Source organism: Chenopodium quinoa, unplaced genomic scaffold, assembly GCF_001683475.1.
Source record: "Chenopodium quinoa cultivar QQ74 unplaced genomic scaffold, ASM168347v1, whole genome shotgun sequence".
Lineage (NCBI taxonomy): Eukaryota > Viridiplantae > Streptophyta > Magnoliopsida > Caryophyllales > Amaranthaceae > Chenopodium > Chenopodium quinoa.
The window spans coordinates 1,315,241-1,340,274 of record NW_018743206.1 but is presented as its reverse complement, the minus strand read 5'-3'; the positions used below and the strand labels follow the sequence as shown (position 1 = coordinate 1,340,274).

The 25,034-nt window shown below is 34.6% G+C and overlaps 1 protein-coding gene across 3 annotated transcripts; it reads left to right on the top strand.

Annotated features, from left to right (window-relative positions):
- The first annotated feature begins 11,960 nt into the window (after positions 1-11,960).
- Positions 11,961-23,538, top strand: LOC110734036 (gamma-glutamyl hydrolase 2-like). Of its 3 annotated transcripts, XM_021914092.1 has the most exons (10): positions 11,963-12,434; positions 13,182-13,268; positions 14,850-14,939; positions 15,714-15,808; positions 16,515-16,575; positions 18,846-18,935; positions 19,030-19,092; positions 20,673-20,761; positions 23,047-23,139; positions 23,216-23,538. In XM_021914092.1, the coding sequence occupies exons 1-10, from the start codon at positions 12,042-12,044 to the stop codon at positions 23,247-23,249; spliced, it is 1,095 nt and encodes a 364-aa protein (XP_021769784.1). In that variant the 5' UTR covers positions 11,963-12,041; the 3' UTR covers positions 23,250-23,538. The 3 variants fall into 3 exon arrangements, 2 of the variants coding, with proteins under 2 accessions (XP_021769785.1, XP_021769784.1); XR_002513749.1 differs by lacking the exons at positions 20,673-20,761; positions 23,216-23,538 and adding an exon at positions 20,762-20,891 and having other exon boundaries at positions 11,961-12,434; XM_021914093.1 differs by lacking the exons at positions 20,673-20,761; positions 23,216-23,538 and having other exon boundaries at positions 11,962-12,434; positions 23,047-23,128.
- The last annotated feature ends 1,496 nt before the right edge of the window (positions 23,539-25,034 follow it).

Genomic DNA, 25,034 nt, shown 5'->3' with positions numbered 1-25,034 from the left:
TTAAAATCGTGGTTAAGCAAATAAGAGGATTGCTACGTGTTGAATATTTATGCAAAAAAAGGGTGAAAATCAAAATTAACAGCTAGTTTCCTAAATTTCAAACTAGTTGTTGTACCTCAAAAAATAGAGGTATTTTGTGTAATTATTTAACAAATTTAAGGCATTTGGTGAATTAAATTTTATTGCTAGCGGACCTTTAACGTCAAGGCTATTTTGAGATCACGGTGTGAATAATAATAAACGTCGGTGATATTTGGTGAATTTTGAAAAACTTGAGGGATTTGGTAAATTTTTCAAAAGGTCAAGGTTATTTGGTGAAAAAACCGTAAAAACAAGGAAATTTTTGAAAATAACACCACCTTTTTTGAAAAAAATGGACTATAACACCTCCTTTTTTCGATTTTTTATTATAACACCATCTAATAAAATTAAATTATGAAATCACCACCAGAAATAGTACTCCGGTATTGAAACTGTTAATGGGCCCCACTATAACGGATACTTTTTGAAAACCTTTATACATATGTTGGATTATCTTCATTAACGTTCATATTTTTCAATTGGGAAAAAAAATTAAACCCTTGAATCTTTTGAATTGCAGAAATTAATTAACCAAAACTGATCTTAGCACTACGAATTAACATTCCTTGAAGGTAGCTTGGCTGGGAGTGCTGAAATAAGGTATGTACACTGATTTTGAATAATAGTAGAACTTTGATTTTGAATAATGGAAATCTGAAATGCTATTTGCAATTTAATCGTTGATATACTCGATTGAGCATGTAATGGATGTATAATTGGAGTTAAACTTGTTTGAATTGCACCCATATCAGCCCAATTTTAAAGTTAGGGTTCATCCTATATCTGAATTGGGGTTTTTTTTTTTTATTTCGGGGACTGTATGAGGCTGAGTCCTATTATATGTAATTCCATATTTTGTTTAGATCAATTGGATTATAATGGAAGGTAATTTGTTGCAGGTGATGTTTTTCATGAGTTCATCTCCTTTGAAAGAGAGGAAGTGTCAATGTGGTGTTCCCTTATCAAAGCTGACAAGCTGGACAAGGGAGAATCCTGGGAGAAAATTCAGAACTTACAAGTTTTATGATCCAGTGACTGAGAGCAGGGGGTGTAAAGCCTTTGAATGGGTTGATCAACCTGATGGGACAACATGGCAAACAGAGGTTATCAACAATTTGTTGCTTGATAAGAAGCTGTTAAAGGGTGAAGTTAGTGACTACAAAAGGGGAGTGGAAGATCTAAGTGGCTAAATGAGGTGCTTACTCAATGAGGTTGACGATTTGAAGCTAAAATGTAAGGCCCTCAACTCTGTTAGAAAGAGAATGAGCAAAGTTGGTGAAGGCAGGGGATGCATGGATCAACAGTTTAAACTATGGCTTGTTGTTATTATTTGTATTGCTGTTGCAGCTTTAGTGTCTTTTATGTTTAAGTAGGTGTAGTATGAGTAGGTTACTAATGTATTCAGTAATATGCAATGGACATGGGAGCACTGGTTGTTATGTATTGTAAATGAAGTGGGTTGAATCCACATTTGCTTTTAATGAATGGTGAAGTGTTTGCAATGTATGTTTGGAATCAATGAGCAATGATTCAAATAACATCAACAACTTCAATAAATCAGCCAAAACAACAATTTGCACAAAAGTAGTTATATTGACCATCAAGCCAGAATTCGCACAAAGTTTGGCAACAAAAGAGGCATACAAAAGACTTAAATCAAGTTATTTGTTCAAAACTAACACCACAACCTACTGACTTAAACAAACTAACAATACAACACCTAAATTATTGTCTGCAGTCATACAAAATGAAGTTGATTACATATTAATCACTAAGTAAGATTAAGCTTGTTAGCATTTTGAAGCTTTCCCCTCCTGGTTTGTACTCCAACTTGGCTGGTGGTGGCTTTTTTGCTTGCAGTTGGCTGAATAGAAGAAGGCCTTGTTTGGGCTGCATCCTGGGATTGTTGTTGTGATACTGGAGCCTTCCTTTTTCTCCAAGGTTCCCATCCAGGCCTTTCTTGTGGAAATGTCCTGTTGCCAATGCTGTTTGGCCTAGCTCCAATGGAATTCTGTCATAGGTTTTTTTTTTTTTAAAAAAAGAGGTCATAACTGGCCTGCAGATATGTGCACATAAACATAAATTAGACAACATGTGCTAGCTAAAATGTATTACCTTCCTTGCAGCTCTTTCCTCCTTCTTCTTCCTTTGATCCACTACCCAAGGTGAGTTTAAGGGAGGCCTTCCTGCTGCTTTTTGTTCAGATGGCTCAGGAACAGCTTCAGCTTTGCAAGTCTTTGCATAATGCCCAAACCCACCACATTTTCTGCATTGGTTCTTCTTATGCTCGGGCTTCTGTTGCTGGGCCCCTTTTGATGATCCTTCATCTTGCTCCAACTTCCTTTTTTTCAGTTTAGGTCTTCCTGGTTGTATCTTAACAGCTGGTGGAAGTGGTTCTCTGACATTCACCCTGTCCCAATGCTTAGGACCTGGCATTGGCTGAATAGGGGGTTCATAAGCCTTTCTTTGCTAATTTCGGGGCCAAAACAACCGGGAAATGATATTGATGTCTACTTGGCTCCCCTTATTGATGATTTAAAGTTGTTATGGGATAAAGGTGTAGAAGTATTTGACGCATATCGAAATGAAACGTTTAACCTGAAAGCTATGTTGTTTTGCACCATACAAGATTATCCTGCATACGGTAATCTTTCAGGGTATACAGTAAAGGGGGAACACCTTGTCCCATATGTGAGGATAATTTGAAGGGAACATGGCTATTAGCATCTAAAAAGATGGTCTACCCAAAAAATCGAAAATGGTTACCTACTGATCATCCATACCGCAAAAAGAGAAAAACTTTTGATGGTGAACAAGAATTTGAAAGAAGGCCGATAGTATTAAGTGGCATGGAGGTGTTTGAAAAGGTTGAAGACATTCAGATTACTTTTGGGAAGAAGCATAAATCTACACTTGTTAAGAAGGGATATAAGAAATGTTCTGAATTTTGGCGCTTGTCTTATTGGAAATTCTTATTTGTGAGGCATTGCTTAGATGTGATGCATATTGAGAAAAATGTTTGTGATAGCTTTATTGGAACTCTTTTGGATGTCCGTAAGAAGACCAAAGATGTTGTTAATGCCAGAAATGACTTGAAAGAAATGGGGATTAGAAGTGAACTTCATATTGTCGACCGAAATTCTAAAACTTATCTTCCTCCCGCAACTTATACACTTTCACGGAACGAGAAAAAATTGTTTTGTGAGTGTTTAGCTTCAGTGAAAGTGCCAGAGGGTTTTTCTTCTAATTTCAGCAACCTTGTTTCGATGGAGAATCTGAAACTTATAGGGCTGAAGTCTCATGATTGCCATGTTCTGATGCAATATTTGTTACCCATTGCTATTCGATCAATTTTACCAAAAAATGTTCGAAATGCCATTATTCGATTGTGTTCTTTCTTCAATGCCATGTATGAAAAAGTCATCAACCCTAAGGACTTAGATGATTGGGAAAATGAAATTGCAATCATTATTTGTCAATTAGAGATGTTCTTCCCCCCTTCGTTTTTTGATATTATGGTTCATTTGCCAATTCACTTAGTAAGAGAGATAAGGTATTGTGGGCCATCTTATTTGAGAGCGCAATGGGCATTTGAACGACAAATGAAAACATATAAGGGATATGTTAAGAACTTTCGTCGACCAGAAGCTTGTATTGCTGAAAGACTATTTATGAAGATGCTGTTGAACATTGTAGTCAATACCTTGAAAATGCCAAGGTAATCGGGCTTCCTTTGTCTCGACATAGCGGAAGAATGGAAGGAAAAGGGATCATAGGTTGCAAAGAAGTTGATTTGACTTATGAAGATTGGAATAAAGCTCACACATACATTTTGTTTAATGAGGAGGAAGTTGCACCATATATTGAGAAACACTTAGCTTACCTAGCTGCAAAGAATCGTAAGGCTAATAAAAAATCTTTACATAGTGAGCATAATAGATCTTTTAGTACTTGGTTGAAAGATCAAGTAATTATAGATCTTCAGAACTCAACACATTCCGTTTCTGATCGGGTTAGGACTTTAGCTCGAGGACCCAACTTTAGGGCATCCTTTTACTCTGGATACTTTTATAATGGTTGTACATTTTACACTAAAGACCAGGATGATATTAGTACTATGTAGAATAGTGGAGTAGCTGTTGAATCGGAAGCTATGCATTTTGCTAGTGCTAAAGATAATTGTCCAGCCTATGGTAAAATGTGGTATTATGGAGTCATTCACCAGATTATTGAGTTGCATTATACAGATTTTACAATACCAATTCTTGGGTGCGAATATGTATCAGCTATAAAAGTTGGAAAGAAGTTCCTAAAGAAACCCAAGATGGAGTCTTTTACTTAATAAAGGTAAATATCTATATATGTACCTAATTATTTCTTTTATTAAAAACTTAGTTAAAATTTGTGTCCAACAATGATGATAAATTTGTAAATGATGCAGAAAGGTTTTATAGTTTTAGAAGAGCGTAAAGCATGGATCATGAGGCAAGCAGATAATAGATGGAGAGCATTCAAGACAAGACTAAGAAAAAAATAGATGTACCATAAACAATCTGGAAGGTTAAGGAGTGGGGCACCTAGTTGGATATATCCTTGGATAACACAAACAATTTGGGACAGATTTGTTACATGGAGTACTTCTGATGACTTCAAGGTATTTGTTTGTTGCCTTTTTTTTATTATTATTTTTATACAATCTATTTACATACAAGAAAAAGTTGTGAGCATATGCCTTTTTTTTTTATTATTTTTATACAATCTATTTACATACAAGAAAAAGATGTGTGCATATGCCTTTTTTTATTATTATTTTTATACAATCTATTTACATACAAGAAAAAGATGTGTGCATATTTTAACCATGAGCCATTATCATCCAAAGGTTCTGAGTGAAAATGGTTGAAAACGGTCAAAGCATAAGACATCAAGCTATCGAGGTGGCCGACTTGGGTATCAATATTACAGAGACGAGATAGTAAGTTTCAATATATACTTTTATTTTTTTTCAATTGGTAAAGGTTGTGTGAGACTTAGTTAGGCAAAATAATTTTTGAATGTCATAACATTATTTATTTTACTGTCAGGCTAAAGAATTTTTGAGAAAAGGGATCCATGTCGATGAGGTGCCTCGACATGAAACCTGGTTGAGAGCTCATGCACATGTGAAAGATGGAATATACACTTTTAGTAATCCAATAGATGAAGTTACAGCAAATGCAATTGTAAGTGTTGTGTTGATTACTTGATAATTAGTTGGCTCTAAACTAGTCAGTTCATAACTGGTTGGCTTTGTTGATGTCAGAATGAATTGAAAGGTCAGGCTGAAAGAGGTGAAGTGGTTTTTCACAGTCGTCGTGATGATATTTTGGCAAGAGCACTAAAAAAGCCGGAGCGTGGTGGACATGTCAGAGGTGTTGGGTCTGGAATCACAAACAAGCAATACTTTGGGTACCACCTAGCCATATGCATGCACAACTCACATCTATGCAGTTGCATATAGCGATGATTCAAAACCAACAAAATGTCTTTATGTCTTGTATGATGTCAATCCTAAACCCCGAGCAATTGAAGCAAATGAATCAATTTCAAACTAATATAGGTGGAGGTGGGTTTCTTGGCATTCCTAATGGACAGCATGGACAATTCAATGATCACGTGAATGGTAACTTCGGTGGTATCAACTACCAATCACAGATAATGAGAGTTGGTAGTCAGAGTACTGCCCAAGGTATTAGTTTGGCTATGGCTAATTTGGAGCATACAAATGGTTTCTTTACCCAATTACTATCAGGTGATATTAATGGTCAGGTTAGACAAGTGTCAAGTCCTGAATTACCTTCATTTGAACATGAAGAGCAAGAAAAGGAGCCAGAACAAGCTGACCCTTATCATGTGTCTTGGCCCACTAAAGACAATGTCCCCTACAATGAACAACTAGATCAATCTCCACAACACAAGAACTCTGCTATTTCTTGGTCTGAAATAGACAATAATTTGCATATTAGTGACCTTCCTGAGGTATTATTGTTACTATTATTTCCACTTCTTTTCGTCAAGTTGCAATTACATAAATCTGTTTTTGTAAATGAATATAACTTTTATATGCCCGCTTTTTTATTCTTTGACTAAGTGTATGCCTTATTGCCTAAATGACAAGGGTATGCATGATTGTTGCTTGGCCATTGAAGATAACAAAGAAATCATGATTGTGGCCACTGGACAAGTGTATATACCAGGGAAAAACCTAGCAGTCAAGAATCATTTTTTTGATGTGTCTACTGAAAATCGGCGAGTCTCCATAATTAATGACATTGAACCGACTGCACTACTTCCATGTCCTATTCAAGATTTCCTTTACATTTATGAAGCAAAGGAAACATTTGTTCCATGGCCGGCTCACTTGATTTTTCCAAAAAAAAAGGTATGAATATTTATGTGACTAATTATTTTAATTTGTCTTAATATCATTATATTTAACGTCATTACATGTATTATGTATATAAATAGCTAGAACAAGAAAAAGAGGATACCTCTATCTTGCAATCTTCACCAAAACAAGCATCATCCGAAAAAGAGTATATCATTGATGATGCAGATCGAGCAAAGGTGAACTCAGGTTTGTTAGAAGTGTTTATGGGTAAAGCTATGGAATTGAGAAAGAAAGATGAAAAGATCATAGTAACAATTCCAAATAGTGTGTTCAATAATGAGATGGATGTTAGACTTGATTTTTCTAAAATGCTTGATTGGTGCTTCCAAAAAGAAGTTGGAGCATCTCACATGTTGATTTTCATGAAGTAAGTGTATATAATTTTCAAATGTTTTTTTTTCTTTCTATTTTTTATGTCTTAAGTAAATTACCTTTATTATTCAAGAAAAAAAAATGATGACTTTTATTACTGTCATGTATAAAATAATTTTTTATATACTTATGTGTAGGTACTTAAGTGAAGTATGTCAAAAGGAGAGTGTGGCAGGGATGTATGGATTTTGCGATGTTAATTTTGTTTCTCCGTTATATATCCCCAACAGTAGAAGAGGAGGTTCGCTCTGACTACTTGTGTAACATTTTTGGGTGCAATGGAGGCAAGAATATCAATCAACTATTTTTTGCACCGTTTTATGAAAAGTAGGTGATTTACCTATGTTTTTATCATTCAAGAGAAAGTTTTTTAAATTAATTGCTAATATTTCCTATTGTTGTTTGTATGGAATCATATGAAAATGAATGAATATGCAGTTTTCATTGGACTTTAAGTGCGATAAGTCCGTGGAAAGGTACAGTGTTTTGGGGCTTGATTCAGCAGGACAAGATGACATTAGTGAATTTGCACAAAAGACCATAGCAGCGTATGTACATTTTATTATCTATTTTAGTTGTATTTTTATTTTATAACATTATCATTTTACGTATGCCTAATATATATTTATGATTTAATAGGGGACTTACAAAATTTAGCGTAATTCATCGGAAGGATATCAAGAAACTAAAGAAGAATCCTGGAATTGCTTGGATTACCCCATAGGTATGTAATTAACCACTTGTTGCTAATTGTGAATACCTTAAACTATGTGTTCAAAAGTGAATCTTAATTAATCACTAGAGAAACGCGGATATAAGTTAGAACCTAGATTTATATCTTCTTGCTGTAGTGATACATTACATATCATATCTAAACTATATTAGCTTTTTTAATTTTCCTAGCACTCAAACTATGAGTAAAATGAAACGTAGTACACACCCAAACAATGAAAAAATGTGTAAACTTAGGACCTTGTTGTATGATTACAATTGTTTACGTAACAATGAACAATTACATTTAACTTATTTGTATTTTTTTTTTTCTGTATTGTAGTGTCCTCGTCAACCTATAGGATCCAAAGTATGTGGATATTATGTATGTCGTTACATGCTAGAGACTATTGAAAGTAGAGGACAAGTAGTTCCACCAAAGGTAAATCCTTTCATACATTGAAAGCAACACTCTTAATTTACATTTTGCGGATATAAATTCTAATCCTTGTTTTTTTTGTAGTATTTTCCTCGAGTTCCTACCACTTATTCTGAAGAAATGAATGATGAGATACGAGACACTTGGGTTACTTATGTTTTGAAGCAAAAACAAGTCAACAATTACAAGTCTGGAGAAAATGGATCTTGATCACTATTATCTTTGTTTTTAATTTGTGATTGAGAAAACATGATTATTTTGTTGCTTGATATAACAGTTAGTACGTACAATGCGTTTTTTAGTTGATAGTTTTGGTGGTTTGAATTTTTGAATTAGGTACTTATTAGATAAATGCTGTTAGTTTGGATGAATTGTAAAGCCACTACATTGTTTTTATATTAAATGATTATATAATGCTTATTATTATGCCTACAGTACACTTTTGATGTATATACATTTTTTAGAAAATAAAGCATGCGTGGCAGGTTCATTTTATAATGAAGATATTTAATATTATTAATATATATATATATATTATATTATTTGAAAAAATATTAATTAAAAAAAAAGAACAAAGAAACCATACATCTAATATTAAAGGTTTCCAACAACGACCTGAATCACCAGATAATAAGAAATAAGAAACCAAATTAGTGAGAAATATGGTATCTTATCTCTTAATGTTAGACACCATAAATCTCAAAAATATGGTTTCTTATCATTTAATATTCACGAATCAAGAGCTCATTTAAGAAACCATATCTCTTAAAAGTATGGTTTCTTACCTCAATCTAACTAATCACACAAAAATTATGGTTTCTTATGCTAAGAGACCACTGAGATATAAACCATACATTTATTGGTCTCTTAGGCATATTTAAAATGGTTTCTTTGCCCTTTTTTGTAGTAGCGCCCAGATGTGTCTGACACAGAATCTTGTCTCAGCTGCAGGGACAACTGCATTCAAAGCTTCAACCAATCCCTATTAAAGGAACAAATGAAAAAAAAAATGTTATCAACTCCAACTTAAATCTGACATGTAAATGTAATACATAAACATTCAACCAAGGACACACATACCTTCTGTCTGTCTATCTGACACGAAGGTTAATCCAACTCCATCATCATTTCCTAGTAGCTCAATCAATGACTCTAAGAACCATTGCCATGTTTCTCTGTTCTCTATTTCCACAGTAGCCCAAGCTAAAGGATAAATGGCATTGTTCCCATCCTTAGAAACAGCCACCAGAATTTGCCCTGGGTATGCACCCTTGAGGTGGCACCCATCCACCCCAATTATAGGCCTACAACCTCTTAAAAATCCATCCCTTAATGGCCTAAGGAAAACAAACATCCTCATAAACAAAGGGGGATGTGGATTACCAAGAGAATCAACCACCACATTACAACCTGACCCAGGATTATGCTTTATCACAGCCCTAGCATAATCCCAGACCCTAGCATATTGTTCACTTGCTGAACCATATATTATGAGCTTAGCTCTACACCTTGCCATCCAAGCTCTATAATTACTGACCTGAATTCCAAAATCATTGGAACCCTGTCCCTTATCTGCTTAACCTTCCATCCAGGATTACTCCTAAAGTCCTCAAGATACCTGTCTGCAATCCACTCTGAAGTCACCTTACAGTTGTCCTTTCTCCTCATACAGTTATGCTCTAATCTCAGACTTCTGATTTGCCAAGTTTCTTGCCTAAGCATTTTCCTAGCATACACCTTGAAATTGCACCTAACTCCACCTACACATGTACAAAGGGGAATCCTACTTGTCTTTGCACTAAACTGACAGCCACATCTATTCCTACATTGAATAGTGATCCTAGTGCTGTCATTATGTAAGAAGTAGAATTCATACCTGTTTTCAATGGCATGCAATCTTAAAGCTTTCCTCAACACAGTAGCATCCTTGAACTTCAACTTTGGAACCAGTTTTACAGCCTTGGTGAAGTCAACCTTATTATTAAAAACAGGACTGTGGTCCTCTTCATCAGATGAACCACCTAAACTTCTTAACTCATCAGAATGTCCTTCATCTTCTACTTCAATCTGAACCTTAGCAACATCCAAGTTCTCACTAAGGCCCCCACCTTCTTTCTGTAAACCCTTTGTTAGTTTCTTGTCAACCTCCTCAAGAATCACCCCTGCATCTTGTATAAACCATTGCTCATCACCATCATCATACTCCTCTTCAGTTGGTTCCCAATTTATGTCAACATCACTACAATCATCACTTGAAAACTCCTCACTCCCAGATCTGTCATCATCACTATCACTCTCAAACAACAATTCTTTCCCAACTAGCTTCCCTTTCCCCTTATCCTTATCCTTCCCACTACCAGAAGCTCCAGACAACCCTTTGCAAGTATCTACTTTCCCTTTTCCCTTGTTCTTTGTGGGAGGCAATGTAGATCTAGGTTTGGGTGAGCTCTGTTCCCTTTGACTTTCTTGTACATCAGTCTTATGTACTCTAGGGCTTCTCCTAAGCTGCAAACTCTTACATGCACTCTTCCTCTTTGGCACTACAACCTTATTTGGAGTGTGTTGGGCCTCAACAATATTGGGCCTCACTGATTCATCTAAAGACACAAACACTTCAACGAACATACCCTTGCCCATTAACTGTTTGTAAAAGTCCCCTAATTTCATCTTCATTGACTATTTCCCTTTTCCGAGTATTGAAGGTTTTTCCTTTTTCCCTATACCAACAGCTGTAAAGAGTAGGCACATTGACACTAAAGTTGACAAAACCATCAATTGCAGCTTCCCTAATGTAAGACACATCAAGCTTATTAACTTTCACACCCCTCCTCCAATAACACAACCCACCACAATAGACAATTAAACTCTTTTTTTTGTGCACTCTCTTGGGAACAAAAGCATCCCCCACTCTAAAAACAATATCAACCACACCATCTGTTGTGGCCATTATCTAGACAATAAAGAAATGCAAAAACAGTCAACACAACTACCAAAAGGGAACATAAGTTAACATATTATATCCTAGTTGCACAACCACAAAGCAAGCACTAATTCCAACATAATTAACAATTCAGATTTACATCAATTTTCAATTAAAGTAAAATACAGATAACTATGCAACAAACTAATGATTTCAATTATGCAACAAACTAATGATTTCAATTACACAAAAATCACACAATTAAGTTCAATGAAGCACTACATAAACAAAATTACCCAATTAAACCCTAATTACCCATAATTCACAATAATTCAAACAAAAGTTTGACTATTTTATAGTCAGCGACATTTTTCCCCAAATTAGCCCTAATCTGAACATCAATATTGCAAAATTGGCACCAAAAGTAAATTTAAAGTAAAATACAAGTTTCATGTGGTACCTCTTTCAGATTCTTCTTCCTGTCGCTGTCAGAAACCCAAAAAAGTACAAGCTTTAGGTAGGTCGAAAATGGCTGACGAATATGGTTGAGTTGTTTCGCTCAAACACTGACACCTCTCCTTGCAATTCACTCTCCCTACTACACAAATTATCCTAGGGTTTGATTCTGATTCGCCGTTTTGGTGGTTGAATCTTTATCACTGAGAAATTGATGAGGGAGTAGTTGAGTAATGAATGAGGGAGAGGGAGTAATGAAACATGGAGAGAGAAAATCGAATTCAAGAACTCAAAAATTTGGAGGGTAAGCTAACCTGTGGGACCCATACACAATTTCCGTCACAAAATCCGTTTTCTGGTGGTGATTTCATAATTTAATTTTATTAGATGGTGTTATAATAAAAAATCGAAAAAAGGAGGTGTTATAGTCCATTTTTTTTTTAAAAAAGATGGTGTTATTTTCAAAAATTTCCTAAAAACAAATACCTAGTAAAATAATTAATTAAATAATTCCTCAAACCATGGCCTCCCTCCCATGCGTTTCACAAGTCCTTTAAAAATCTCAATTAATTAACACAAGTACCTTGTTATCTCATCTTCAATAATTTAATCTCCAATCAATCCACTCAATCATGCTACTATCATCATCTTCTTCTTCTTCCTCCCCTCTTCGTTCATTCCTCTGGTTGTATCTATGGATTCCATTACTATCTTCCTCACTCTTCATCCCCTTTACTTCTGCAAATTCCCACAACAACATCATGCTTTCAACTGACCCAGATTTCTCTTCCCCTTCAAAATCATCTCACCCCCACCATTTTCATTCTTCTGATAGTTGCTCCTCTCCTGATCTTCACCGCCCTGTTATTGGGATTGTTTCCCACCCCGGCGATGGCGCCTCGGGTCGGCTTATGAATGGTACCAATGTGTCTTACATTGCTGCTTCTTATGTCAAGTTTGTTGAATCAGCTGGTGCTAGAGTTATTCCTCTTGTTTATACTGACCCCCTTGATGTTATCATGAATGTAAGTGGAATGAATTTGATCATTTGTTTGGATAAATAACTAATGTTTTCCGTCTCTAATGGTTTGTTTGGATAAAGAAAAGGGAAGGAAAAGAAGGGGAGGGAGGAGAAGAGGAGGGGAGGGAAAGGGAGGGGAGGGAAGAAGATGAGTTTTCCTTCCAAATTTCTCCATTGTTGGAGGGATCAATTTCCTACAATTTAATCCTTCCATTTCTCTCCCCTCCAATTCCCTCCCTTCCTCATTTGCTATTCAAATGAAAGATACTCCATCTCTCTATTTCTCTTCCCTTCCTTTTCCTTCATTTCCTTCAATCCAAACACACCGTAAAAGTTCTTCTTGTTTAATTTCTTTTGTCGCCCCGTCCAAACAGGAAGAACTTTTAGGAACGAAGGGGATAATTGGGGTGAATATGATGGAATGACTTGTTATGAGATAAGAGTTTCATTTATTTTTAATTTTTAATTTCTGTATTTTATTTGATGATTGTGGAGTTAGATGATTATTATTACTGGATGTTTTGACTTTTTTTAGATATTGTGATTTAATTTGATGTTAATTTTGCTATCTATGTTTATATTGATCCTTATCCAGTTGTCTAAAATTATTGGGAAAAGAGGAGTGTTTTGTGCCATTTAATGATTTTGGAATTTAAGTTTGTTAGGAAATTTATTGGGTATTTTGTGATTCGTTATTTATTTTATAATTTCTTTTTAGGTTAATGTATGTTGTCTATTTGCGTTTCTGCAGAAACTGGAGTTAGTGAATGGGGTGCTTTTTACTGGTGGATGGGCCAAGAAAGGTTTGTACTTTGATGTTGTGCAGGCGATATTTAAGGTATGAAATCTGAATTGATCACTTAATTGTTTTTTGGGGCGTTTTATGTCTTCTACTTAAGAATATATGTCCGTGCGCGCGTACACACTCTTGTTGTTTGGTGATGTAGCTGAAGTTAGTTTGTTGTCTTCTCTTGTTGTTTGGTGATGTAGCTGAAGTTAGTTTGTTGTCTTCTCTTGTTGTTTGGTGATGTAGCTGAAGTTAGTTTGTTGTCTTCTCTTCATCAGTCCATTGGTTTCGTATTTGTTTCTATGGGAAAATAAGTTCTGGATGTTTGTTACACGATAAACTGGTAAAGTATGTTATACTAGACATTATAACGATTTGTTCCATTCGCCTAAAAAAAAGAGTTTGAAGAAGCTTAAGTTTAGGAAAGCTTTAATTTAATTTAATTTTAGCCAAAAAAAAAAAGGTAAGGTTTAATTAGTTTGAATAATGGATAAAGGATCTGTTGAAAAGATTGATCCATTAATGTAGGAAGATTTCTGACCACAATTCTTCGAGCTGAAACTTGAGATAAGATTCAAACCAGTATCTTGAATTCTCGTGCCTCAATGCATTGTCAAGTTATTCATGGTGATGATGGTATCATTTTAATGTTCTTTGTCATATGGGAAGGTTGCTCCTTGTGCAAGTAATGTTGCAGATAGTTAGCAACTTGTTTTTACTTGGTGTATGACTGTTTCAATTTGCTCACTTTCCTACTTTTGTTTTGTAAAATACTCAATTTTTGGGGTTCAAAAGAAAATAGCAGCACACACTGCCTGATAAAGGATTGAAGAATGGGTACTTTAAATGCCTCATCAGTTTTTGGAGTATAACTGCTTTTGATGTTGTTAGGGGCAGATGGGATTAAAATACATGGTTGGTCAAAGAGAGTGTCTAAATCAACTTCAATTTTATATTTACACAAGTCCATAACAACATACCTTCTATTCCTTTGATATCTAGTTATGCCCCCCCCCCCCCCCCCCCCCCCCCCCCCCCCCCCCCCCCCCCCCCCCCCCCAAAAAAAAAAAAAAAAAAAACTCATTTTATTAATACTTCAGTATCCTAGCCAAGGACCAGATCTGACATTTTAAAAGCATTACTGTTTGGTTTGGAAGCCAACATCTAATTTGAGAGACTTTTCTTAGTTTGTGTATTATGTTGTCCTTGAATGTCTTCCCAGTGTTACCTAATACTCCGGTTACTGCCAGCGACTTGCGTTTTGGGAACACATGTATTAGAACACACATTCTGGTAAAGTGGAACATTACTGGACTAATGTAACATAATTAGGGGGGAAATGCGTTCTGTGTATTTAAACGCACTGCAGATTATTGTTATGAGTTATTTAGGTAAATATTTTTCCTCTATGCATATGTGAAAGAGTGAAAATATCAACTAGATTGAGTGGCCTATTAATATTGACTATCAAGCATTAGTAAAATTCAGAAAACAGCGATACAAATATTGGCTGCTCCAAGGGACTTAGAATAAGTCGAATTACTTTCATTTCACTATCCATTCTAAATTGATTATTTCTATGTAAGCTGCATTTTGGTTTGTTCAGTAGGTTCTGTTATCTGGATTCTGCAGAAAGTGCTGGAGAAGAATGATGCAGGGCAGTATTTTCCTTGTTATGCAATCTGCCTGGGTTTTGAGCTTCTTACAATGATCGTCAGTAAGGTGATTCAGCTGCAAATTACCAGCACTCTTTTTAATATTTTTTCTTGCGAGCTATATTTCATTCTCCTAGAACATCCGCCTTAGTAACCATTACATTATGTTATCTCATATTAATAATTTTAAAGCTTGGAAGAAAATGCATATCCTCCTTATATTATGTGACTCAGACTTTTCATTTTACCTCAAGTACCCATGTTAGATACTCAACATGTCATCGTGGGTAAGGACACTTGACACTTCATTATGTACAAAATCAAGGAAACTTTTTTGTAAAAAAAGGGAAAAGAAAAGCTGAGTCTAACACTTGGAAATGTAACTATGGCTGACTATGTACCTTAGTCAGAATATAACTTTTTGTTCACCTTCAAAACTTTCAGACAACAAGATGAATTATAATTATTAACTATGAATCAATTTGTTGGTCCTATTGTTTCCATAATAGCATGGTTTTAATTATGGGATGTAATCCCTTTACTGACAATGGTCATGGAATCAACTTTTAGGGAAATACGGGTGGTAAGTGGGTGTTGTGGCCTAATAATTCGGTCGGAGTCGGCTTAATATTCTGTCCAATGCTGTTGCGATGCAACCGATATATATATATCTATGTGCAAGAATGGTTTCTATAGGTCATTCATACAGCCACTAGTATGTACTATGAAGTATTACTTTGATTCAGTCCTAAATCAAACATTCGCTAGTATATATTAACTGAAGCATGTTGAAATTTTTTTGGTCAAATATCCTCCTTATTTTTCGATATTTATACTATAGGACAACAATATCCTTGAACATTACGGTGCAAGTTTGCAGCCTTCTACTCTTCAGTTTGTCAACAATATTGGCGTAAAAGGAACTGTTTTCCAGAGGTATACTCAATATACATGTTACACCACCCTTTTTTCTGTAATGTGGAAATTCTCAACACTAACATGACGCAATTTTTGTATTTGACCGTGTATAAGAATTCTATTTCTGATTTTTTAAGGTGAAATTTGACTGCTTAATCTTTTTTTTGCCTTTTAATTTTTCAAGGTTTAACATTATGAATGATAATGGAATCATGACTTCTTTATGATAGTCATTATATACTTCGGGTGTAGAAAACAAAAGGAGACATCATTAATCGTGTTGTTTTTTCTTTCATTTTCTCTTATGTATTAGCATTTATCATGTTAGTGTAAATTTGAAGTACATATTAAGTCATTAAAATAAATTTGATGTGACAAAGACTTATATTATTAACTTGGAGACTTTTACCTCTAAATTCTAGCTCATTTCCTGCACCGTCTTACATTTGGGAGTAGAGGATCCCCCAAGCCTTTTGGCGAAGCCAAGTCAATTTCAGGTTAACCACCCTGACTTGACAAGATTCGAACCTCAAACCTCTAGGATCTGTGGTAAGAAGTTCAGAACCTTACCAAGTGACCGTTACCTTGCTTGGTCATCAATTGCATCTAGTGGTTGGGTATTTAAAGAGCTTAGTTGAGATGGGGGCATAGACTAAAAGTTCCTATCTGAATTGCGTTAAATTATTGGAGTACCAACCCTGTTTAATCTCTTTTGTTGTTGCAGTTTTCCTCCTGAATTGCTGAGGAAGTTAAGCACAGATTGCCTTGTAATGCAAAACCATAAAGTAAGTATTGCCATCGCTATTAATAATATGATACTTATTGATGCTGAAGCTCCATTCCAGCTTTTATGTTTACTTTACGTGGCTTTGCTATTTGAAAATTGAACTAGGATTTTGCCCCATGTGATGTAAAAGCTGTTAATATATTATTAAAACTGGAAAAATATGTGTTTTTTTTTTTTTATAATAAATATAATGCTTTTCTCTTGCGAAAATTGAAGAGCTTAAATGAAAGAGGAAGGAGGAAGGAAGAGAGACACATGTTGCTTGTGGTTTGTGTTCTTATAAATTATAATCTGATTACCTGAGTACTCAGTCGCTATGCAAACCTAACAAAAGTGGAAATGAGTACAATTCATGTGGGTGAGATACAGAGTTAAAGGATTTATTAGATACGTTCGGGCCTCACAAGGTGGGTAAAAACTGGGTATATGATATACTACCTCCGTTTCATGTTTTTTGCAACTTTGGAATATTTTATATCTCACAAATAATGGCCAAAGTTGCAAAAAAAATGAAACGGAGGTAGTATAACAATAAAAGGCCGTCATAGAAGGAATAAGGTAAAAGTAACTAGAACTTAAAAAAACAAATGAAAATGGAAAGTAGTAGAACTCAAAACAGTGGAAGTACTATGTTTAGATGTCTATTTGGAAATTATGCATCTTCAATTGCTATTGATTGCTAGGCACTGTATCTTCTCTGTATAATTTGGACAACTGGGAAGTTACAACGTCGTATTATATGTCTACTGGAGACCAGATCTTTGAGTGACATGGGTAGTATATATTTGGCTTCATTCCCTTTTTTTTAGTATCGTCTCTCTGAATTCCAAGTGTTTTGACTTCTGTGCTTAGTTTATTTAATGTATAGAAAAATGTGTTGTAAATGCTACTGCAAATGACTTCTTTGTTCTATGGTAATATGAAGTGTACTTTCAAAGTTATTAGCTTTTCCATTCAATTTCTTCTGATAAATTCTAGGTGTTTAGCTTGGCACCTATAGTGTTAGATAAGCTCACAATTTTATTTGTTTGACTCTTCGTCTGACATTAAGTACCCATATCAGATCTTTGATATACCGATAGGTGTATAGACACTTGGACACTTCATTCTGGTATAAATATTCGTTAATATCCCAAAATAGCCATGCCAGAGCTATTGAACATTTGGGGACATATTCGTGTCCCACACAAGTACTTGAGTGTGTGTAACATTGCTCACAATAAGCAATGACAAATTGAATCTATCATAAATAAAGCAGAATTTGCTATGTGGCAAACTGGCAACTGCTGTTTCATCTTTATTTGACAACAAAACCTCTTTTTTAATGCTAGTTTGATTGAATTTTGATCTAAGATATGAAATTAGATAATAATGAGAACTAGTAAAAAAAGAATAATGATTAATGAGATCATACAAGTTCTATATTTTTTTAAAAAAATAAATAAAATAAAAAATATGGCACATTGGTAGCTTGGCAGCAAAGTTAATTTTCAAGTTGTTTTTTTTTTTTTCTTTTTTTTTTTGGTGTGAGTTGAATCACCTTAGGAGAGATAATAACACAACTCATCGGCTCATCCCATGGCTTGAATTCATAATGAGTTTACGAATGTATTAGGATTTGGTTAAGAAGAGGTCTCATGCAAGTATACCCCCTCACAATTTTGAACTTATTTTGATGGTTTCCTATGACGATTCATGGTAGCCGACCCCAAATTATTTTCGGACTAAGGTTTTGTTGTTGTATATGGATGTTTCAAAATAACTTCACACTTCCTTTTCTATTAAACCAACATCAATCATTTTGTGTATCAATTACCGTCATTGGTATCATTTTAATTATGATCCTTAGAGCTCATTAAAACTCTTTTTTTTTCCAAAATTACCTTTGGTTTAGAATGCATGTGTTGTTAATGGAATTTAGTGTCTGAGATATGTGTTTATGACCTCTCAGAGGCAAGTATGAGGCCATAAGCAAGTTTTATTTTCCTATCTAAGGTGAGGACTATAGTCTCTAATTTGTGTACACTATGAGTGTGTTGAATGTAAAGATTAAAGCTATTAAGGACTGTTGCATAAGAGTTTCTAAAATGATGACAAGGATCACTCAAGTTATGGATACTTATGCTTGCTGTCAATATGCACTCTCTTTCTTATTTGTTTCATAGTCTTTCGTTGCACCTTTATTTCCTTTTCACCTTTTGATCCTAGTAATGCCCATGCAGTTCTTTTGAATATCTTTTCCATTGATTTGCTTCTGCAATGCAACAGTTTGGTATATCACCTGAAACACTTCAAGGGAATCAACTCTTATCAAATTTTTTTGATATTATAACAACTAGCACTGACAGAGATGATAAGGTGCGACTTTCTAGCATTGATTCAGTGATGATTAACTACACTTTCTTTTTGAGTTTTTTGTGTTTAGAGGCCTCATAGCTTCTTTACAATTCAGGTATATGTCTCAACCGCAAAAGCACAGCACTACCCTATCACTGGTTTCCAGTGGCATCCGGAGGTAAATCTTTTATTAACTGTCTCTCTGGCTCTACGTGCATTAATGAACAGTTTCTGTCATTTTGTCCCCCCTACCCCTACCCCTACCCCTAATCCTTTTAAATTTAAACCCATGAATATACATATCTATAGAGATCATAGCAACAGTACAACTTATAAGATGATCAGCAAACTTGAAAGAGCTAAGTCACCAAACAATGCTTACACGGTCAGAAAAAAATTTATAGCATACTTGAGGACTGAAGAGAGCTGCTGTTTGTATCCGATATGAATTATTAGAAAACCACCTGATCCCATATGCGATTTAAAATCTACATTAGTTGGAGTTATGGCCCCACTTTTTTAGACTTTTCACTTCCTCTAGTACTCAAGTTGATCCTCGACACTCTAACATGTGTGGACTCAATACACTTCATTTTTTGGACCAACATTATGGTGGACACATGTCTACATCTAACGAGACTGCCCATGTCCAAAAAAACCTGGGGGATGTTTGTGTAGAATTTTACCTACTATGCCCTTGCTAGAATAGTGTGAACTTTTGTGACTAGCTTTATTGGTTAGTGCTAGAATAGTGTTATGCAAAATAATTTTTGTATATTCGGCAGCCTCTCTAATGGCATATTCAAAGATGAAATTGTGCAGAATATTCAAAAGTCTTTGGGGTATCATCTTATTACTATAGATTAATTTGAAATATCAGCAAACAGATAAGTAAAAGATAATTTAGAATAATAGATAAACAAATTAATCCATAATCACATTACAATTTAAAGTCTCATAAAATTAAGTGCACGACTACAAAGTTAATAGACTTCTATTTTGTAGTCGTTTTTTGTATCATACTCGATTTCATCATCAACATCCTACAAAATCAAGACCCTTAAGTATTTTTTTATATATATATTTTGAATCTCGTTCTAAGTTAATATATTGTGTGGGTCTATATATGAGTCTGGGTAGGTTATGGGTTTTAAAGTTTCGTAGGTAGGGTCTAGGTATGATTTGGGTCTAAAAACTATATACCTAGACGGCCGGACCCTTACCCTACCCTATGCCACCTAGACCCATACCCTACCTGTACTCATAGGGTTTAAACAAATAAGACCCATACTCGTATTTTAGGGTAGGGTCCGCACTGCCATCCCTATGCACGGGTTATAATTCTGTTATTGTAGTTCTGCTTTTCAAACTCGTTGATTGTGGAACTCGTTGCTTGTGGAATTTATTGTGTTGTTTTTGAAAGGATATGATAATTGATCTATAAAAATTATTAGCAAATGTATGGGGTTTGGTAGCTTGTATTAGGTAATAGAATTTAGATAAGAGAAGATGAATGGATTCAAGTGAAGAGAAACTACCCAAATATATGTTGAATGATAGGGTAAGATTGTTTAAATTTACTTCTTGTCTAACCCTGCTTTGGATTTTCCCAAAAGCTCAGAATTAAAGAATGAAAAAGAAAATTGCTGATGCATCTTAAATAGAATAGTGTAAGTAATAAGGTATCGGCTTATTTGTTATTGTTAATGAATATTTCTCTTATTTGCCAATCATTTATTATAATACTACTGATTGCAGAAAAATGCATTTGAATGGGGCTATGCAATGATTCCCCATTCAGAAGATGCGGTTCAAGTTACTCAGAATGTTGCTAATTTTTTTATCAGGTAATTGCTGAAACATCATAACCATCTTAATTGGGCAGCATTTGAGCAATATATATCTCCTTGACAAGGAACATGCTAATTTTGATCGTTTCTCTTATTGTTGTTGAATCAATTATCTTGATTTTCAGAGGTATGCATCTTTAATGTTAGTTTGTCTTTTGATTGTTGGGTGGGAAGCATTATATAACTAACATATAAAGCTAAACTTTTAGCCAAGTAACGAGGCAGTGGCACTTGGCGTTGCAACTTTTCGCCAAGTGTCGCACCACGTTGGATAGATTTAAATAGATTTTACAAGATATTAAAAATAAAAGAAAAAAGTTAGTTTAGAATTCTATTTAAATATAATTTTAGGATAAAATTGTTAGTTTAGAGTATTATTTTTGATAAAATGTCAATATTTCAAATGAATTATAATTTTATTCAAAAAATTATTAAATTATAATTATAAAAAGGAAAATTTTTAAATTACCACCCAAAAATGTAACCATTTTCGAACTAACCACCCGTTTAATTTTTTATTTTAAATTATCACCCTTTAAATTAAATAAATACTCAGATTACCACCCATTTTAAAAATCCGGTGGATTTTCTGTCCGTGGACCCCACGTAACGCTTATTTTGACCCTCTTGACTGATTTTTTATCCCAATTTTTCTCTTTAAAAACGCTCTCCTAACTTCAATTCACGTTTTTCTCTTTGAAATTTGGTAGAATTTGGTGAAGTAAATGTGAATTAAAGTATAGAAAGTGTTTTTAAAGAGAAAAATCATGGAAAAAAATCAGTCAAAAAGGTCAAAGTGTTAGGTAGGGCCTACAGACGGAAAATCAACCATTTTTGAAATGGGTGTTAATCTGAGCATTTATTTAATTTAAGGGGTGGTAATTTAAAATAAAAAATTAAACGGATGGTTAGTTTGAAAATGGTTACATTTTTGGGTGGTAATTTAAAAATTAACCTTATAAAAATTATCATAAAAATTTATTTTTTATATCATAATATTTTTTGAGTGAACGAAGTAGTTTAAAGCGTAAAACATCCATTTATTATATATACTAATCGGTTAAAATAATTTACTTCACAATCCAATAGAGTTTTATTACTCTGTAGACCTGTCAATTAGGGTCGGGTTATGCGTCATCTCGGATTGGGTCACTTTTGGTTATGAGTCAAGAAATGTTCAACCTTTGCCTTAAGTTTTGGGTTCGGGTCAACCCAACGGACTTTGAATATTTAGTTTATTTAATTTATTTTTGCTGATTTTTTTTAATGTATTAAATTAAATCGAACATTTCCACCAATATTATTATTAGTCATTACATGCCTACTAGATAGCAAATCGTCACAAAAACACATCAATTCCTAACTAAGTTTGTATTTATGATATATTTTAAAATTTGACATATAGATGAATAATTTATCTTAAAATTCAATAAACAACCCGGGTATCGCACGGGCACAAAACTAGTTTCATTATCAAGTTGAAAGGGGGTGAAATGTAGAAAAAGAAGGGTTACTAAATGAAAGGGAGGTTTTTTTTTTTTTTTTTTTTTTTTTTTTTTTTTTTTTTTTTTTTAATATGGTATGAATACGTGCTTCAGCCACTTACACAGGTTGGTTTCCGATTGGCCAATTGGATTATCCTAGAGGAGATATAGTTCAAATGAGATTCCCAGACTTGTACATAGTATTTAAATTGCATGTTAGTCCATCTTGATCTCAGCCTAGTGTGGATTTCTTCGTCTTTGAAGGAGAGTCGACCTTTTTAAGGTCCAATTAGGAAGAATCCAGGAGACTCCACGATAACAGAAGGGAAAAGTATGCTCCCATGCTTCCCTTCATATAATTGATCAACTGAAGATCTCTGATGAGATGGATATAATGAGATGGGAGTCCTCTGGAATGTGGCTTGCAAAGAGAGCAGATAATCTCTCATTAAATTCTGTATTATGGATTGCTTGCCTAAGTCCATGCATTAGTTAATCTGCACTAGATCTAAGCCATCTAACTGCATATGCATTCTGATACCTGACAATTTCGACGCCTAACATGCTATTCACATAAAATGTTGAATTAAAAATTGTCTTTTTTTTTTTTTTTTGTTCTTACATCATCCACATGACTGCACTCTTGGTGAATTAGTCCCAACAGTAATCTCCATTACCTGTTGTTACGGATACCATGCTATAATTTCAGTTATCCTTCTCCATCAATAGAAATTATCTAGTGATGCCTTGTGTCGCCAAATGGCTCCACCATCATGCTTCGCCTAATTCTTTTTGCAGTGAGGCAAGGAAATCTCCTAACAGGCCACCTGCGCAGGATGTGCTCAACAATCTCATATACAATTTCAGTCCTACATACTGTGGCAAGCAAGGGTAAGCTCCTGTAGTATATTACACTTTTGTTTCCAGTTAGCAAAAAGCTTTTACTAATTCTTTTGTTTTGTAACAGGAAAGGATATGATGAGGTCTATATCTTTACATAACGAACTGCATCCGTAATGGAAGTGTAGCGGTTTCTGTTGTACATTATCAATACAGGTGTTCCAAATGTAATTCGGAAGTTTTATTCTATTAGTCCAAATCCCAATTGATATTTGCTTTCACTCTCTATTTTCTTTCACAAGTGAAAGTACAGATTATTGTTGGTGCAAATGCCCTCTTCCTTTACTAGTTGGGGCAAAATGCACTGGACTAGCTATCCTTGCTACGATTCATTACAATGTTTATCCACAATTTCTTTCAAGTTTTATCTTGTAACATATTCTTATACCACGAGGCTTCGGCTGGTTCAAGTATATCTTAGATATTGATTTAAAATGCATTCATAAGGGACTTGAGTTGGTTGAGAGACAACCAAGGGTCGCTAGAGTATAGCACTTCACCCGCCAAGTCTCCTAGGTAAGTCATTACCCTAACATACAAGGTGTTGGGGATTTTCTAGTACACAAAGGTCACAAAGAAATGGAAATTAAACTATTGGTATAACCTTCAAGTTGTGAACGGGATCGCTTTTCCAAAAGTATAATTCTGACCCTATATTACAACCAGTTATCACAGAAATTACTCAGGAGATACAACGAAGAACAATTACAATAACTTGTAGGATTATTGCAATTCAATGTATAAAAGTGTTTGCGATTTTGTGAAAATGAACAACTGATAATAACTCTCTATGCCAAATTGATAAAATAGAAATTATATTTCATCACTCAATCTTCATTCATCATATGAGGAGTTTCTCATATATATAAGATAGTATTATGACATTACATTTTACCAAACGTAACAATGCATTATTCATGCATTAAAATAATGTTTTATGTCGTGCATTGAACAATGTCATAAAACATAAATTAAACAATGCATTAAGACATGCATTAAGTAACAATGTATTAACCGCCAAATGTTATCAAGAGATATGAAACTGAAACAATGCATTAAGACATGTCTTAAACAATGTATTAAGACATGCGCATTAAAAAATGCATTAGTCATCAATTGATACATAAGTTATAATGCATCAAGAATTGCCATACTAATGCAAGAGATACCGAAATCGAAATCTTATGAAGCGGTTGCAACATAATTAATGACGAATTAGCCAATTTCTTCCTTTCTCTTACCCAACTGTATATTATCACCTTAATCATATGTTGTCTAAGTCATGACCTCTTAACCAAATGACTTAAACTTAACATAACATGAATAATAATCAATTAAATACTCTCAATTCTCTAACACAAGGGATCATTATCAAGTAGATCCTCTAACTCCCTTGTAGGCTAAGGGATGCTTGTCCTTACAGGAGGCACAAAGGAGCCCTGCACACTAGCAACATACTCTCGGTGAGGAGGCTTGTTAGCACTAACCTTGACCGACACCCCATTGTGAATGTCCCGAGTGATTGTCAGCTTTCTAGTTGTTGGGTTGGTCATGGACCATGTTGGTTTTCCAGAATAATAAGGAGGAGGTCTCATCTTGATGCGCAATTTTGAGTGGAACACAAGAAATTTTGTGGACTAACTTTTTTTTTTTTTTCTAAGTTAGGGACCTAAGAGGTTCCCACGATGACGCCTATACCAAGTCTAGACCAATCTAACACTCAAAGAACAAGGAAACACGCACACAAGCAAGAGACAAAGCACCAACCCTAGTATGAACACTTTATTATTTTCGTGGCTTACAAATACAAGGAGTTTCTCTCTCTAGAGCTCCCAAAAATTCACTACCAGCAAATGAATGCCTCGGCTTCCTTATAGGAACTTACT